At 38.8% G+C, this 19,729-nt stretch overlaps 2 protein-coding genes across 2 annotated transcripts in view; both read right to left on the reverse strand.

The window, feature by feature from the left end:
- HNF4A (hepatocyte nuclear factor 4 alpha) overlaps positions 1–575 on the reverse strand; it is a 51,455-nt gene extending 50,880 nt beyond the window's left edge. The window contains exon 1 of the mRNA XM_072414526.1: positions 429–575. Coding sequence (XP_072270627.1) covers positions 429–444 — 16 coding nt within the window. The 5' untranslated portion in view covers positions 445–575. The remainder of the gene's footprint in view (positions 1–428) is intronic.
- A 2,479-nt stretch (positions 576–3,054) lies between these two features.
- Positions 3,055–17,822, reverse strand: R3HDML (R3H domain containing like). Its single transcript, XM_072413713.1, has 5 exons — positions 17,547–17,822; positions 14,866–14,984; positions 11,550–11,682; positions 7,767–7,882; positions 3,055–5,362 (listed from the first exon to the last, which is right to left on the reverse strand). The coding sequence occupies exons 1-5, from the start codon at positions 17,805–17,807 to the stop codon at positions 5,230–5,232; spliced, it is 762 nt and encodes a 253-aa protein (XP_072269814.1). The 5' UTR covers positions 17,808–17,822; the 3' UTR covers positions 3,055–5,229.
- Between the last annotated feature and the right edge of the window lie 1,907 nt (positions 17,823–19,729).

Raw genomic sequence — 19,729 nt, forward strand, 5'->3', positions numbered from 1 at the left:
TAACATAAAATATCAAACAGAATAATATAAAACAATTTACAGAACAATATAAATTAATAAACAGAAGAATATGAAACAATTTACAAAATATTATAAAATAATAAATAGGATAATATAAAATAATATACAGAATAATATACAAAAAAAAATCAAATAATAAACAATAACAAAAATATACAAAAAATACCTAAAATCAAAATGTATCAAATTTTATGGGTTTCCATTTTAGCAAATTTGAGTCTTTAGTTTTTGGAGGAATTTATTCTGCTTTAAATTTTTTTTTTTTAAACCAGCAACTATAAAATACAGACATTTTCCCAAATTGTGGCTCTTTTTGCTAGATATCCATGAAGCATGCTATTCCCAACTACAAATGCATGAAGATAGATGGAAATAATAACGTTATAATCGGTCGTGTGTCTACCTACCGTAAGTGGCTTCCATGGTGGAGACGATCTAGATGTTGACATTGACCGTGTCTTGCGGCGTGTTTCCAGGTTTAGAAAAGAGTTAACAAGCGTGACGGAGGAACCTGTCCAGGTGAGGCCTGTTAGGCGAGGTGTTGTAAAACAAGGCAGGGTTGTGTGTTATGCTGTTATCATATTGATTCTCTTAATCAGGCCTAATGTAGAAGATGTTAAACAGTAACTAGTCTCTTATGGCGACCAATCTACAAGGCCGTTGTCGCCATGACAACCCTGAGGCCTGAAACTCAAACAGGCCTCTTTTTTACTGCACCTTCTCACACCTTTCCACAACACAGAGCAGTTCCAGGGAAGTCTGGCCTCTGAGATATCTTTTAGTCTATAATAACTAAACAAATTCAGATGCTAATTTGGTTCATGCAGCCTACAGACCTGGAGTTCCGGAAAATTTGAGGTTTAGGTGTGAAAGAATACATTTTGTATTTACCATGTCTAATGTGGATGTTTTAATCAAAGGGTTTTTTTTCTATCTATTATAGATCAGACATTAAGTGTCTGTTTCCTTGACAAATCTCTCATAATAAATATTCTTTTTGTGCTACCCTCTGATTTAGTCCTGAAGCTTTATACGCACGCTAGAATATTGTTTCCAAAGACGAACACTTGTGATCATCTCGGTGACTATCTAGTATTGTGTACAATGGTCCCCCGGCGTCGTTCATCAATCCCTCCTGGGGGGGTCAATAAACCAACGAGCATATGTCTGCTATACATTCAGTGAAGAAGGGCACAGCAGGGTGCTACTCACTCCCCCCTCCCATCTCCATAGAACAGAACAACACAGTGTGTACAACGCTCATTTGTCCTCGTCATTGGAAATGATTACAAAAAGCTGTTTCCAGCAGCAATGATCTGATGTCTACACATGCTTTCACGATCATTTCCAGTGACAGAAGAGTGACGGATGAAGGAATGAGCACTGCGCACACAGCAGTCTTCTGCGGTCATTCATCATCTGTCGCCTATGGATCCATCAGGAGGGATCCATTAACAATATCAGCCATCACTTTATCCCTAAAGTGCCTATAAACAAATCAACTTTAATACAATCAATTTTCAAATTCAGATTCGATATGTCCACTGTCAATTGTTAATCAGTTGATTACCACACACTGAAATTCATACAAATATGATGCTTTCGCTTTATCAGTTCTTTGCAATCAATCATAATGTTTTAAACCAGGGGTGTCAAAATCTGGCCCCCAACGCCCTTTTTTTGGCCCCAAAAGGAATCCTAAATATGAACTGCAGCTGGCCCGCTGCTGCATTTAAATAGTGCCGCTACTACAATTCCTGTCATCACTCGCGTCTATAGACCAGCGGGCTCTATTCCCATATTGGACTGTTTTATAGACGCAAATAATGCCGGGAATTTTATAGCAGCGCTATTTCAATAAAGAGGGAGTTTCAGCGGCGGGCCACTCATAAGATTTAGCTCGGAATTGGCCGCGTCTGGCATTTCCAGCACTCACCCTAAGCTGTACTTTTTCTTGCTACTCCAAGGCATGGACTTGAATGGTTGGGGTTTCTTAATACAAATCTGATTTCAGCTTTCAGCTGATGTGTGTTACCCTATAGACAGAATTCATGTCATTTATACTCAATCAAAAACAGATTCATGACCTTATAATTCTAGGATACATAAGTGCACTAAAGGGTGTTTTATACCTGGCTGAAGTTGTTCCTGCAATTATTTCCTAAATCCAGTTTTTCCATAATATGCGATCATCACGAAAGTAAGAAAAATTGGCAGATGTACCAATGTGTGGTGAGTACGAATGCAGCAAATCAATGTCTTTCCACTATGGCTAGGGGCGAGGTATTGATTGAGCAATAATTCTCTTCCTATAGCTGAGGTGGTGAATATTTAATGGTGCGCAGCGGAACATAAATTACTCACACGTCAACCAAATGGCATTTTAATGGAAGGAGCTGATTATTCTTTAGAAAAACCGTCATAAATGTCTTTATGAAAAGCAGAAACAGTGAGGCAGATTCAAAAAATAAAAACATAGAACTTTGTGACTCTTTTGTTTTCCAATGACATGTTTTCATTGCCCCTGGGGAGTTTTTCCCTTACTTCCTGCCATGTCACAGTGGTGGGAAGTAAAAGGTAAATCACCCCCTTATACCCCTTATGCTATGAGGAAGAGGAGAGGGTGGTGTTCTGTAGTTCTATTCTAGGATGAGAATGCTTCTACTCCATAGAAACAGTACAGTAAGTGTTGGTACCATAGACAGAACATGTGTCACTTGCCGGATCACCATGAAATCAAATAAAAAAAATGGTAATAGAGTCATCACATCCAAGGATATGAAGGCTGCATTATATTACATTTTTATTTTGTATATAGATACACTTTCTGATGTGGTTCTGGCTAAATAAGAAAGTTTGGTGGTCATGTTGTACTTCTGCTCGTATCCCAGTCAGATCTATACAAATTATCCCATAATAAACTTTTATTAAAAATGATATGTTTAAAACTCAACTCTTTAAATAAGAATGTCACAAAAAGACACTGTGTATTTTTCTATTATTTATTTTTATTAAGTTATAGAAACACAAGAATTTGTAAAACAATTCACTTTCTAACTGTACTCCACAATGTTCATATACAATATAATTGGTATATATACACAATGATAATAATATTCTGTACATTGGCCATAGGTGTGAATGTGCTCTATTGTAAGTTACAAGCTTTTGGCTCTGTGGTGGAAACCATCAATGGTGAATTTATGGTGAAAATTATCAATGGTGATACCATAGTGGAAACCATCAATGTGGATTCTATGGTGATAACCATCAATTGTGATTCTCTGGTGGAAAACATCTATGGGGATTGCATGCTGAAAACCATCTATGATGATTCCGCGGTGGAAACCATCAAAGGAAATACCATGGTGGAAACTATTATTTATGATTCTATGGTGGTAGTCATCCATGGTAACTCCATGGTGAAAATCAACTATGGTGATTCAATGCTGGAAACCATCTATGATGATTCCTTGGTGGAAACCAATAATTGTCATTCTATGGTGGAAATTATTTATAGCAATATTATGATGGAAATCATCTGTGACAATTTTATGGTGGAAACCATCTACGGTAATTCCATAATGGAAATCAACTATGGTGATCCCATGGTGTAAACGGTGAAAACGACGGTTTTTCCATGGTGGACACCATTTAACGTATGGTGATTCCATGATAGAAACCATCTATGGCAATTCTATGGTAGAAACCATTTATAGCAATTGTTTGATGGGAATAATCAATGAAAGTTCCTTGGTGGAAACCAAGTATGGCGATTCCATAATGAAAATTCTATGGTGATTCCATAGTGTTAACCATATATATTGATTCCATGGTGAAAAACATCCATAAAAATTTTATGATGGAAACCATCTTTGGTCATTCTCTGTTGGTTGGCTTCAAACACGCATTTCAGCTTGAAACCATTTGTGGGTTGTGATGTGCTAAGCTGAAAAAAAAGTTTCCTGTGCAATTTTTGTGCCTTGTATTGTATTGGAAGCCTATTTACAATGAAAAGATGAACATGTCACTACCTTCTTGGTGTGAAGCCAACCTTGAGGGTCAAAACACATTTCTCTGCAGCTGTGCATTGCGGCACTTTATGTGCTTTGCAGTTCCATTTCTTTCTGGCACCTCAGGCAATACAGCTCCAAAGTACATGCATCACAGCACACTATAACACACTACTGGGGGTTGTGATGTACTTTGTTGGTGAGCACATCCATATTTTTGGATGTTTTGGTGTGATGCCAGCTAATTCATTAGAACACACATACATTCATGCAACATACCGGAACACCGAAATGTAAATGGACCCTCAGGAAAAGGTAACACATATGGGATACCTGTAACCTTCAACAATAACGTCAACTCAAAGCCAATTTCACACTTTACTCCAGAACTGTTAATGGACAATGTATTGGTATACATATATAGGACCTACTAGGTAGGGCCAAAATACATATCTAAATTCAATTTTGCCAGAAATACCTACAATCAATGCTTTTTTCTACCTCAAAACTACCACTGCATGATAATATAAATGCTGGAATCCTATTTACAAAGATAAGTGCTTTTCAAAGAAAACATAACATAAAAACAAAACAAACAAACAAACAAAAAACAAGATAAATTCACAGCTTTCTGAACGGAGGAACCATTAAGACAGACAATATACAAATTGGGGACAATGGGTCTGATTTATTAAAGCTCTCCAAGACTGGAGAGGATACACTTTCATCAGTGAAGCTGGGCAATCCAGCAAACCTGGAATGGATCTGGTGCAGGTTTTAAAACATTCGCTATCACATAGCAAAAGACGTTGAAGAAATCTGTTCCAGGTTTGCTGGATCTCCCAGCTTTTCTGATAAAAGTGTATCTTCTCCAGCCTTGAAGAGCTTTAATAAATCAAGCCCAATGTGACAATGTGTGTGTAATGAGTTCTGTGGCATAGACAAGAATTTTGTACACATGGCATATTCCCTGGGCCAATTAATATAAAGCAGCCTTTGCATTGATAGGCTGAACAGCTAATTTATACACAACATGCCCTCTCTGACATCTATTATTACACTTTTGGTAGCATAATCAACCACTGTACAATGGGGTAAGTAGGCTGCCCTCCGTGGAACTCCAACCTACCTCCCTCATATATAAAACATTCAACATTGTTAGAAAATAAAAAAATTGACATGGACGTTCCTTCGCCTAAAACCAGCTAAGCTTGTTGTTTTTTACACCAGAGAAACACATGTTATTGCTGCAGACTCCACCGTAACTTGGCGGACAGGCCGAACATGGTCTTCCCAGCTTGTATGGAGCTTCTCCTATCCAGTTACCCCTAGAAACAGGAAAAAGAAATATAAACAGTAGTAAGTAAAGTAGTAAGAAGATTTTAGCTTTTCCTCATCTATCCAAAACTAAGTTATACTATCAAGGATACATAGGGGGTCATTTGAAATGCAAAAATAAAAAATAGCCAGAAGAACAAGGAGGATACCACTTTATGTGACCTAAGCAAAAGGACTTCCCTCCAATCACGGAGTCCTCTTCGCACTTGAGAAAAATTATCATTGGTTATGCACAGCAACCCCTTTATTTTTAAAGAAATGGGCCCTGGTTTGCTTAGTGAAGTAGTAAGTAATGGAGAACAGATAGTGCTATCTAATCTTCGTTATAAATGAGTTTCCTAAAGCTAAACCGTAGAAAGTTCACAGATGTATTTAATGAACAGGGAAGCCTTGGCCGATGGTTGACCCTCTCCATAAACTGGCCAATAAATGTATCCCAGGAACATGGTGCAGTCTAGACTGCATTCTAGCAGATAGATGGTTATGTGCACAGACCAGAATGCGGTAGGCTTTGCCTGTTGCAAGAATACACGGTTCTGAATGTTGGTGGTGTTTTAACGACATGTTCTTGACCAGTTTGAACAAGCAGCTTTTAATAGTACATTTACCATGTTTATAGTGTGACATTCCTTCCTTTAGTAACTAAATATGAACATCCTTAAAGTGTCACCCCTCAACTCTGACAAGTGTGATGTTGTAAGCCCAAACTTTGTACATCATTTGTATTACATTTTTATTGTACTAGGTCTTTTTTTAATAAGCCCACTGCAGAAGTTTTAGATTTTGCTTGATGCCAGGGTCGGGTGTGTCTATTATAGACATAGGAATGTTTACTCATATCCCATGGGTTTCCTTTATCTAGCAACAAGCAAATCCTACTGTAATGTAACCATTTTCTTTTTTTTTAAACATTCTTTATTTAAAATTTTTATAAAACAAGATACAAAATACAGACTCATCGTGAAACAAGCGATAATATAGCAACCAGTAGTAAGCGAGTGATACAAGTATCATGAACAAAGCAACAAAAAATACAGAATCAGTCATAACAATGAGACATTGAACAAGTATAATTCACATGGCTCAAAATATCGTTTGCAGAAGGAGAGGATGGAAATCCAATAACAACATAGATTATGTATTGTAGCACAACAATATAACATATGCTTGTGGGGGTGGTTGTGTACCTAGAAAAAAAAAGGGCAGTGGAGTATGAAGAAAGCGCAGGATCCCGCAGAGGGGCTCTCCCTGTCAGTACCTTTGAAATACATAAGAGTATACCCAAATATCAGATTGAGGAAATCAGGTCCCTGTATTCAGTGGTGAGAAGAAATTGAGACCAATAGAACCAGGTAAGTGCAACTTTCCCGCCCGTGCCCCTCACCGTGGAGGTGAGATCCTCCATTCGATGAGTAATGTAACCATTTTCATTGTTGAACAAGCAGTAGTCTATTACTAGTGGTCCAACACACCCATTCTGATGCTCCAATCCACAATAATCGTGTGTCCCATTGATTGGAGCAGACTGGACCACTGGAAATAGATCACAGCTTGCTCACGTTATCTCGGTCTTCCTCTTCAATCAGCTGTCAGTGACGGGGAATTTGGGGTATTGCAGGAGCTTATTAGGCAAAAACTAAAAAAAAAGTCTACTATATATATAATTATTGATGACCTTGACTTCTTGACTTTATCTAAGCTGTAAAAGCTTTTTGTTACTATTGGGAATTAAATCACACCTATCATTCTCGGTAACCCCCAGAGCTAAGCAACTATAAAATGAAGGATGTCTTTTCTGAAAGTTTACATAATGCAGGTGTTGGGGTTATAGGAATGTCATGATGCAGCAGATACTGTAATGGTTTCTTTAAGGGTATTTCCAGTTGTCACATAGAGTGACAGGTGTCTGCTGAATACTGGTCATCAATAAAAAGATTTTAAGGACATGTATTATACTTGCCATCACCTCTTCAGTTGAATATAGTATTTGCTCACTTGCAAAGATAATATAAGCCTGCACAATAATAAATCTTCACAACCATAAACCTGAATCTGCTCAGTGTCCATTGTGGTTCCTTGAACACATAAGTGACGAAACAGCTAGCAGGTAGAACCACTGTGGGCATCAAGTATATGCAGATTTCTGACAAGTGTAAAAGGTTTAAAGATCTTACAAGTATTTCTAGTTCTGCAAGAAAGCTAAGACTAGATTTAAGGAAGGTGGTAATAAGAAGTATTTTACATGTATTTCATATTGTTAATTTACATGCATTCTTTCTGGAAGGTTGCTATAACTAGGAGGTCACCAATGATCAGGCAACCAGGAAATCATTAATACCAATGTTTTTATTTTACACTGTAGTAGGAAAACACAGCGGATATTTTCTAACTTACTTGATGGAGTAATTACACACCAAAAGGACAGCCTGTCTCCACGTACTTCCCCATACGTTGATGTTATTGCAAGTGTTGATGGCACAGCCTATTTTATTTGATGATGCCCACACCATCTGGAAGAGAGAAGGACCAGCTTATTCACATGTATGGAGGTCTTCCACATATAATCTTTATTTTTCATGGGCAGGATGATGTGATAATAATGGCATAAAAGGAAACTCTTTTTAACATCCAGCAACTGTGATACAGTGTGAAAATCCCCTTATGCCTCAATCCCAGGGAAACAGCCATATACAAAGTAAAAAGACACATATATAAAATTTGAACATGCCAAAGGATATTAAATGAAGTTACTATTACTACTACTGTTACTATTACTATTATTACTACTGTTACTATTACTATTACTATCTGTCGTGATACAAATACAATAAGGCATGGCTTCAGATGTGAGTTATCCTTGCAGTTAGCAGATAAGCATTCCTCTACTCTTCAAGTATAGACTCTAGGCACATAAACCTTCATGTGAATATATTCCTCAATGGTCACACATGATATGCGTTGTGCACAGAGGAGAGCTGTGGCAGGGACCCAGGGACCACCCATTTCATGCTTCCTCCGGAGAACCTCAGAGGGCAGATACTAGACCGGTCACCCTACACAAAGACAGAAAAGCTAAGACTGGTCTTCATTAAAGGAAGTGTCTGCACATAGGAAACTTTTCACACTTGGTTACTGCACAGATCTGGAAAATAAACTACACAAAGCACACCAAGATTTAAAAAAATACAATGTGCAACGTATATTTACTAAACTTTTGCCTATTCTAGATTTCAACTTTAAGAGTGGTACTCTTAGACTATTCTACAATGTCTAAATAAGACAAAACTTGATCTTTGCTAACATTAAACAGGTCACATTGGAGTTACGTAATCATTCACAGAAGACACAGATTTAAATAAAAAAAGGGAAATAGTGTAAAGTTATTCAAGGTTGGACCTCGGCAGAAGCTGCGGCTTTAACAAAGTCTATGGCCAACACAAACACAGCAATAGATACGTCTCAATTAAAGCCCTTTATGGAATCCGTGTCCAAGACGCGTGCGTCAGTGACGGCACTGGCTGAGTTCAAATTCCTAGCTTCTGCCAAATACGATGCTGTAATTGCTTATTTTCAGCCTTTCGATGTTACAATATCTGTGTCTTGGAAAGGTTGGAAAAACAGCTCAAAAATAACATTTGGTTTTTAGACCTCTTTTGCCTTCTCCTTCCTAAAAGATGATTGATCTGCTGCTGCCAGGGTAAATGTTTTTAGAATCCATTTAAGGTTCGCAGCAACAATTACTGGAAAACTGGGCTGCTTTGAAACTGAGAAGTTCATATGGGTCTTCCTTGCCACCAACCAATCTTATTGACTGATTAAATATGATCACATGATGACAGGAAGACTTTACTGCTGGCCGTAGAAAATAGGAAGTTAGGAGGTAATTAAATAGTTTTATGTAATTATATAAACAATGTATAAGAATAATTGGTAATATAAGAGTAATTTTTAATTTTGGACCTGTCTAATTGTCCTGGACCTGTTCTTATGACGAAATGGCCACCCAGTAAAATCTAATTTTAATAATAATACTTCTCAATACCCTTCCGAAATCAGGTTTTCATGTTATCACTAATCACAAAGACTCTCCTTTAGTTTGAGTTCCTTCCGCCAGTGGCCTTAGCCCAATAAAATCCAAGTTATAGACTTTCAAAGCTCTGACTGCTTCTATAGAGACCAACTGCTATCAGATCTTCCAGTTGCAGGTCTGTGAACTTCTACAGACCAGTAACCTATCAACAGCAATAACTTTAATAGTTTTAGTTCTTTTGTTAATAATGTTAGCCATGCACTTGACTATATTTTCAGGAAATTATTAGAGTAAATTTTGCTTCGCTTTATTTTATTCTAATGCAAATCAACATTGAACAAGTGGATGGTACACTGAATACTTGTAGTCAATGACAAAAGATCAATTTAAATGTCAATGAATCATTGATCAAAAAATCCATGGAGAGAAAATTGCCAAATTTAATCCTAGCATAAGGGTCAAAAAGATCTATACATTCACATTTCAGAAAACCTGGACAGAAATGATGTTATAGGCTTCTGAAAATGCTATTCATCTGTCGGTCATGTTGATGTAATTCAGCCGGGAGATTTCCAGAAGGTTAGCAATGACTACCTAAATGTTCCTCTAAGTACCTTTTAGGAAGTTTTGAGTTTTTTAGGGTCTAATTTGTATTCTTTTCATTTCAACCTTGCTCTTTTTGCCACAGAATGCCTATATGTCATGCCAAATATCCTTCTTCTACAGCAGCCTTTCTCAGCCAGTGTTAGGGAACCTTGGGGATCCTTCAGAAATTGCCAGGGGTTTCTTGACCTGCTGCTAGTTGACCTCTCATATGATAATGCCTGCATTTTTCCAGGGCCAATGCTACCTGGCAGAGCCAGCTGCATGTAAAACCAAGGATTATTTTTAGCTGACTGTAAAAGTGGCATTGTGACCACTAACCAAGGTGGGCATTTTTGCAATGGCAACCAATGCATATAGCATTTCTAATTGATTATAAGAGGGGTTCCAAGGCACCTGAAAGTTATTTTAGGGAAATAAGCATAGATACTAAACACAGCTGTCTATTTTCTATCTTACTAACCAGTTGTGAATTTATCCTACCAATAATTCATGCTTTAGCCTTCTTCTAGATGAACTGAATTTTGAAGTGCATAAGAAAAGATTGAATGTTAGACCGCATTCCAACTGTCTACGTGTCCTGCCACATCGGGAAACAAAATTAAGAAAAGTGTTTATCAAGGAACCAAATGTGCTTTCTACATCTCCATCTGTAAACTGCTTTACTGGGATTAGGGGATGCCATGAAACCTAAGGCCAACCTTAGGTATCGAAAAAAAAAAATGTGACCCTGAGTTTCATGTTTTACAAGGAATACAAATGGCCAGCTGTCGCCCTGCACGCTTCTGCTGATGGTAAAAGCGAAATGTGAGAGGAAGACTTTCTTCCTTAAAAAATAAATATCTGGCTGTACGATCAGGTGCAGGAGAACCGTTTATGGAAAAATATTTAACTGCCTGCAGATGTACGCTGAGGTGCCAGAGGAGGGGGCGGCAGTGCAAAGGCTTCTCAAGAACTTACTAGAAAGATTCAGCTATAAATGTTACTAGGATTTCAGGAATAAGTCAGGAATAGGACATTTATTATGTATAGAAGAGGAAACCCAAGTTTAAGCTTTGCTGCACACATAAATATTCCGCAGTAATAAGCAAACCAGAACTACAGGAATAACATCACAGAAAAAGTAATATATTCCCATCAGATGAATAGTTTGTAAGGTTTAACTTTTGATTGTTCATGTAATGTCTATGGGGGCCATACATGACTGATCAGCCCACACCAGTCTTGTGGCTTGGTTTCTATAAAGCTGCTGCCATTGTTCTATCTGAAAATTCCAGGTATGGGTCCATTATGCTGACTTGGTGGCACTGACCTGGAGCAAGTACACAGATCAGTGTTTCAAATTACCTTGGGCACCCCTGCCACTCATTCCACCAGAGTATATAGTTGCTTGGCAGCATTATGATGGCAAAACCTTATAGAGTTTCTGAGTCAGTGATCCAAAAAGGTATGTAGATTAGGCAATTAGGTATTATGAGCCTAGCGTCCAGGAGGAAATGTTTTGTGTTGTAACAAATATTGGATAGTATTGATTGGGGTCATACCTGTGTGTAATGACTGCACACGGAGCTGCTACATTTGCTGGGACAGCTGGGGTTACACTCCCGCGGGTAAGGGAAAGAATAATGTTGTCTCTCATCATACCAAGCCTTGACTAGATCCACAATCGACCTATACCTGCAAAACAATGTTGTCATTAACATTATAAATCATCAGCATGCATCAAAAATGACACCATTTACACATCATAACCCATTTTATTTTACTGAATTTGCAGGCAATTGACACAAAAAAATGACAAACCAACACCTGATGCAGGTGAACTGGCACAAGGACAATACTTGCAGTACTGTAAAAGGGAGGCAGGTACAGCACACTAGTAAAGAAAGGGCATTGTTAGTATGTTGCCAACCCCCTCTACCTACAGAGGTTTTTATGACTGGTCGGTTCCAGGAGCTAATGATCTGCTCTTTGTGAGCCATGATCTGTGATCCCAGCTTGGTATCTTCTAGGAGTAATTGGTCTAACGCTCATATAAATGATTCTTTCATGCATATGGAGTCTTAAAAAAAGGTTTGGCTGTGGAGATGTGTTCAGACAAATGTGCGACCTGTGAATGACAGCTCTGCTTTCTAGGCTGGCATGCCTGATGGAGACCTTATCAGCTTCTAGATAGATGGTGGCAATAACAAGTAATTATGGACAGCCATTTTCCTGTAGACAGATGGATTGTCGGGGTACTTCCAGAAGAATTGTCCAGGCATCTTTCAGAAGGATCGTCATGGAGCTTCCACATGGATTATCCAGGACATGTTTCGCTATAGAGATGAGTGCTATAGTTTAGATGAGAACGCCCATTAATGAGAGCTTCAGGCTAGGTTGGCAAACTCAATGGAACCTCAAAGCCTTCTAAAGAGATGCTTATAACAATAGAAAATAATGAATTTCTTCTATAGACTGTGTTATGAGTGTGGACCCACTGTGCCACTGACTGGGTACGCTCCAGAGGGGCGTGACTAAGCCGCAACCAGGTCTTCACTAGAGCCTCTGATGGTGAAGATAGGCTTGGGCTGCGGGGTAGCTGCCAGGTGCCACTCCAGAGCAATCCCCAGGCCAGTGGCAGCTGACCACAGGAGTCAGGAAACCCGGTGCAAGCACCGAGGGGCTTGCGTGGCCAAGAAGTCCAGAAACAAAGATCCAAGGTCAGGGTCAGGCGGCAATCAGGCAAAGTCCAAAAACGTAATCCGAGGTCAAGGTCAGGCAGCAAACAGGCAAAGTCTAAAAAGTAAGCAAGGTCTGGTACACAGCAAGGCAAAACAGAGAAAACACCTTAGCACTGAGAGTTACACAAGGTAAACCTAGATATTGCTCAGGCAACTTCCTGTAGTAGGAGGTGCCTTTAACTACCTGCAGGAAACCAGCCATAGGCTGTAGAAAACAGAGGGCGTGTATGTGTTACCTCATGAATTAAGAGAGACACACCCACGCCAGCTCAAACACCAGAGCAAGTCTCAGCATGAAGGAAACACAGGCATGGAACATAGGTAGTGGGGTTACCCGAAAGATAGGACCCGGCGCCCGTGCCTGCAATTAGGAGCAGCGGCGCCGGCACGACTTGCAGTGCTAACAGACTGATTGTCACAGAACTTCCAGATGGATTGTCCAAGCTACTTTGTCATAAGAGATGTGCAATTGTTTAGATCAGAAGTAGGCAATTCTGGCCTTTAGACCGGATACAGCCTACCCAGTGTTCCAGTCTGGCCTAACGCCCCCCCAGATTGAGGCTGCACGCTTGCAGTCCTGGTTGGAAAAAACCTTTCCTTGGACACCTTGTTTCTTCTGGCCTAGTGTGCCCTCTTGACCTCCTGAAATGGCCTAGTAGTCCAAAGTCCAAGTTTGCTGCCCCCTGGTTTAGATGAGCTTTCTCAATGATTCTTACCCGCAGAGAAACTACTGAAATAATGTTCAGATCTCAAGGAACCCTCTGCTACATTTAAATAATTTGAAGTCAATGAGCAGAATGCCTCCCTTACAGGCATGGTTGGAAATCCACCTTTACTGATAGCCACAAAGACCATCTCTTCCGTGCCATTGGCTCTGACAAATGATATTGGCCCTAGAACAGTGCAGACACCATCAGATGAGAGCTCAGTCAGCTCAAGGACCCCTTAACAACTTCTGGAGGAAACCAAGAGTTCTAAAATCCCAGACTGAGAATGGCTATAATGGAGAAAATTAATGAATGACAGTTGTTTGGGCACACAACGCCGTCAGTTGTCAGACTCATGGGAACCGTATCATCCTCTAGATAGATGTTTACAATAACATAGAATTATGGATTGCCCTTCTCCTGTAGACAGATGGATTGCCAAGGTACTTCCTCTTATGGTATTTGCTGGGAAGTTAGTGTCACGTGTTTTATGCTGTTTGTGAGAAAAGTCAATGATTATCTTTGCACTGGGATTATTTTCCCTTTGTAGCTTGGAACGTCTTTGGAAAATGATGGCATTTCCACTGACTGGACTAGAATAGCAGAAGTGTTACCAAGATGGGCATTAGTTGGAGATGTCCAGAGGCTCATCCGAATTCAGCGCGCAGCCTGTGCTGAGATTAGTTCCTCTTAGAATGAGATGGAGTGTGGAAGAATTAGAACTTCTGTCTGTATTCTTGCAGGGAAGATTCACCCTTACTGTTTGCACAGATGACCATTGTTACTGGTACAGAAATAAGGGGAAATCCTAAATGTTTGATGGAACAGGAGGAGAGCAAATTGTCAGATGGCTAAACCCATTCTGTTACTAACTGTCTAAGACAAAGAGTTTCACTTACAGCAAGTTCTTTTTTGTACTTATGTAAAATTGTAAAAAAGAAAAAAAAGTTAAAGTCATGATAACCTCATGCTTTAACACATTTGACTCTGTAAAGACCTAGTGGAAGCTCCACAACTGGGTGCCCATGTGGTTTTAATGATGATCAGGATAAAGACCAATCATTTTGAAACGACACCAGAAACGAATGCTCCATTGTTTTTTCATCTGAACTATAGGCACATCATTTGCAACTAGAAAAGCAGAAGTTGAAATCTGATGATTGGCTCATATCCTTATCCTTGATTAGGTGCTCTAACCACCCCATTTGCAGTAATACCAATGCAATGTTGTATGAGGTAATAAGCTGGATTTATGTGCAGCATATTCTGAGGGATGTAAGAACACACTTGCGGAACAAAGTTAGCTGTATTCAGAAAACATAACACCTCTGATCCATAGCACACACTGGAAAAGTAAGCACAAGGTTGAAGATCAAGGAAAATGTTCTCTAGCAAACTTCAGCTTTACCAAACACAGATGAATGAATTACCTTCCAGAGTGAATGGAGAGATTCTGGCCCATATAACGCATCAGCTGGTTTGGCCCATGGTCCCACTTGCATTGGTTAGCCCAGGATTCAGCAGATTTGGCTAGCCGCTCATCCCACACCTTATTGAAACAAAATATCTAAATTAAAGGGTTTCTTTAAAATAAATAACAAACACAAGTGGCAATAAGTTTACTTGGCATTCAGCAAACACTGCAACTCTGATAAAGTTTTATATATTACATTTACGCAAACTGTTTTGTATCAGAAGTGTTCTGCTCACATTCACCACTAGATGTCACCATGATAAAAAGTATTAGGCTGGTTCTCTATAAGACAGTGACATGGTGCAAAAGTAGTATCACCTGAATACACATTGGGGTGGATTGTAGTAGTTTTAGTTTTTTACCAAAATAAGTGATAGCACTGAAAATCCTGGTATTTTGTCATTTCCATTGTTCATGATTGGGTATTTAGATTTACACTTTAGTCACTAATATTCAATTTGATAAGTGAACAGCCTGTTCTCTTTTAGATAAGCTACCCCAAAGCACTGTTATGAGTTCATCCTACTTGGAGCCAAACTTTTTTATTATATATTTGTCCCCCAGTGATATTAAATAACGCAAATTAAGTTTATTTCCAGAGCTGTGCCTCACATATCTTCTATTTCACCACTAGATGTCCTCAGAATTCCACCTAGCCACCTCTTATGGACTTCAACATGCATCATAGGCCCACCCCCGAGGGGTCACCCTGCATTCACTGTGTATTGGTGCACAAAGCATTGCTGATGCCTAATTATAAAGGACTTTATAGAGCAGGCATGTCAAACTCAAATATACTGCTGTGCAAAGTTAAGTGAAATGGACAAGACCATCATATGTAGTTTTATTCTCTTGATACTCAAAATATTACAAACCCCAGCTTCATTAAAAACAGATTCAGCGCTCATCATGGTATTACATTGGTAAATGCACATGCACTTCCATAATGTGTGTTTAACGTGTCGTTAAAATGTAACTCTTGTTTTTCATGAATTGCTTAACTTTTTATTTTGTGACCTTAATAATGCACTAGTTAAAATGCATTTTGTATTTCATCCGTAGCTATTCAGACTTTATCCTACTTATATTTAAAAATTCATTTTAGGAATCTTAATGGATACATAACTAAATTTTAAACTTTATATAAAATTATATAAACTTATTATATCTGCCAGCAAGCTTTAGGATTTGTGGTGTAGCACAGACACCTGTGGAAATGGGGTTATCAATGTTCCCATGATGAGGAGTTAAGCAGCTTCCCAAAATATTATGTTGACAGTGATGTTTTAGGAACAGCTAAACTTGGAAAAATAATATTTTGAGACATGATTATGGAACTATTTGATCAGACTGTCCTGAGTCAGAAAGTTCTTTTCAATCAAAAGGTCAGACAGGTGTTGCTCCATGACGTATAGGTTTGAAGGTCTAAAATACATTTAAAAAGAGCCCATTGATCAAATTGTAATGTATCCCATTCCATCTCCCTGGGCCTGATTTATTAAAGCTCTCAAGGCTGGAGAGGATATACTTTGTAAAGTAAAGCTTTGTGATCCAGCAAACTTGGAATGGATTTCCTAAAAAGCATTTGATATTTGTTAACAAATGTTTTCAATCTTGGGCCAGATCCATTCCAGGCTTGTGGATCACCCATCTTCACTGATAAAAGTGTATTCTCTCCAGCCTTATTAATCAGGCCCCCTGTCTCTACTGATTTATTTGAAAGTGTTGTCACTTGAACTTTTTTGTGTAAGAAGTACCCTGAAAAATCTATATTTTGTTTAGAATTCTTTCAGTAAATATAGCATTGCTCTTCCAGGTATGTAAGCATCTCATTTTTTATTTTCTCATAACTATGTACTTACATTGTTAAATCATTTAAAGCACTGCGTCTCTTTATCTTTTAAGATTTGATATCACATCTGTACTGCTAACTAGTCTCCGTGCTGGAGAGGAAGCTGTACCTGCAGAGCTGCAGTGCAAGCATTCCCCTGCCTCGTTTTTGTTCATTTTGTGGACCTGTGTTTCTTTACCATTCCCGCTGCTTCTTGAAAATCCCCCCAGCAGTCATCAAATCAATAAACTTCATGTAGCACTTCTGGTATAAAGGAACAAAGCCCTGACTGTATTAAAATCACCATCTCTGCAATGGGCAGCACTGTGGCTCAGGAGTTAGTACTCCGGCCTTTGCAGCACTAGGTCCCAGCCAGGACATTATCTGCATGGAGTTTGCAGGTTCTCCCCGTGTCTGCGTGGGTTTCCTCCGGGTACTCCGGTTTCCTCCCACATCCCGAAAACATGCAGTTAGGTTCATTGGCTTCTCCCTAACAATTGACCTTAGACTACATTAATCACATATGACTATGGTAGGGACATTAGATTGTGAGCTCCTTTGAGGGACAGTTAGTGACACAACTATGGACTTTGTACAGCGCTGCGTAATATGATGGTGCTATATAAATACTGTGTAATAATAATAGTACAGAATAAAGCATGGTAAGTTAACAAAGCTGTAGAAAGCCAACATGAAATACTGTTTCCTTGGCTGCCTTTATTGTACACATCATCCCATGTACAGATCCTTTTTAATGAAGTTACATTTTTTTATTCATCTTTTTTATCCACTGACTGTGCACTTACCATGTATTCCATATTGGCAGCTGGGGGAAAGACTTTGGAGCGCACCTGGTTGTGATAGTCCAGCAAAGCATTCATGTCTCTGGTGGAAATGTATCGCTTCCTTCGTGTTCTAGGGATTCCAAGGCCGAACATGAAGTCAGTAGCAGTGCTGTTGGGTGGATGCAGCAGTTCAGCCGCATTGGCCAAAGCAAAGGAGCTTGTGAGCTTCATAATCCAAAGGAGCAAGCCAGGAACATACGGATGTACATGTATAAGTGTCATCTTCTAACTCCACAGAAGAGGTATAGCTACAAGAAGAAAATGCCATCTGTTATCCAAGGCTCCATAATTCTCTATGTACTTATATTGGTTAAACAACACGTGCAGTTTTCATGCAAACAATAATCAGGATAGGATTAATAAAAATGGTGGTTTTAGGGTCGCTTTGGAAGGATGATATTACTAAACATGATGCCACCTACCACAAATTTAATGTGCATGTGGATTGGATCATGTAATGGTCCTACTTATTGATCTACTAGAGGAGATTATTGGCCAGCCAACAGTCATTTGGGCACATCAGCCATTCTGATTGTTCAGGCCTTCTATTAGCTTCAAGAGTTCTTTATAGGTCTGTAGGATTGCAAGTCAGAAGGTGGTCAAGTGCATTAATGAGCCTATCAATGGAATCTGACACAGAAACCATTACCATAAGCCAAAATCATATTGACACATGGCCATTTATGTTACCTCTAAGCAGGAATAAAGTCCATCAGAAACACCAGTCCACTCACCCACACCTCTCTAACTAGCAATAACAGAACCAAATGTTATTACTGTGCATTTGGAGGCCAACCCTAGAGCCTGAATGTATGTGCATACTCTATGAGCAACCATATATTTAGGTTTATGTTATTTTCCTAAACATGAAGGGTGATGACGCTGAACATGGTATATTTCCTACAAAAACCTAACCACCCAATGCTGCTGTGATAGTAAGCAAGGGGCAAGAAGACTTTAAACATGCTCATAGACATATCAACATTGAAATCAATATAAGATTATCATAGGAGTTGTATTTCTCCATTCCCATCCATGGTTTACCCAGCATTGACCACCTAGGCACTGCCATGCTGACTATGGCACTTGCACAGTGTGAGACAGGTGCTCTTGCCTCTCCTCTCCTCCAGGGAAATACATACGGTAGCTAGAACATATTGTTAAATACATAGTTAAAATACAATGTCAACCCAAAGAAAACCTTCTTCCTCGAGGTAGGTGCTACACATGGGTCTCTACTCTCCCAAACCAGTCCTGACTGCTGGACAAGCCAATCACCCGCTGCTATGTAGTCACTTAGCTTTAGGAACCTAGTGGGTTTTCAGTACCACAAGTACCAAGTGTCCACCTCCTCTACCTGCTCCTGAAATGCTATGTTCTGGTAAATTGTACATTTGAAGAAACAAAAATGTAAGCAGCAATGACCAATGTACATATATATAAGTTCCAAATGTATGATGGTTCTAATGGAAATCTGAAGACTAAGACTGCCAGTTTCCAAGCCCACAGTTATTTTCTTAGGAGTCTCAAATCTGCCTTCTGACAAGATGTAAACACTGCCTCATCTGTGCTTTCACAGCTGCCCCATCTAACACCAGTACATGAAATATGACACAGCAAAGGGCAGTCTGCATGTACAAAACCTATCTTCAGCAATTTTTCAGATTAAATATATTTGTGGAGCAATCTGATTTAAAAAAAAAAAAAACATTTGCTCAGCTTTCTTCTCTTTTTATTATTTTGTTACTGCTACCTTTAGAGATTGTGATTTTATTTTAACTGCATTTATTAAATCTTCTCCTATCTTGAAATATTATTGCCAATAACGACACCTACTGGTTATAGTAAGGTATTGCAATTCACAGTACAGAGCATGAAACAGTAAATAGTAATTCATTACATAAAATGTCATAAATAAGAACTACAAATCACATATGAAATGAGGCAGAAGAAAATCCTATATAATCAAAACTGCACACATTGGGAAGAGTAAATAAATCAAGGCAACTAATATTATTATTGTTAAAAATTTACAAATGTTATAAGAAAATGCAAATACAAATATAGCACTATAGAATAATATTAGTACAAAGAATATACATTTTCATATATTTTATCAATTTATTTTTAGTCACAGGCATTAT

Source organism: Pyxicephalus adspersus, chromosome 6, assembly GCF_032062135.1.
Source record: "Pyxicephalus adspersus chromosome 6, UCB_Pads_2.0, whole genome shotgun sequence".
In the NCBI taxonomy this organism is placed as follows: Eukaryota; Metazoa; Chordata; class Amphibia; order Anura; family Pyxicephalidae; genus Pyxicephalus; species Pyxicephalus adspersus.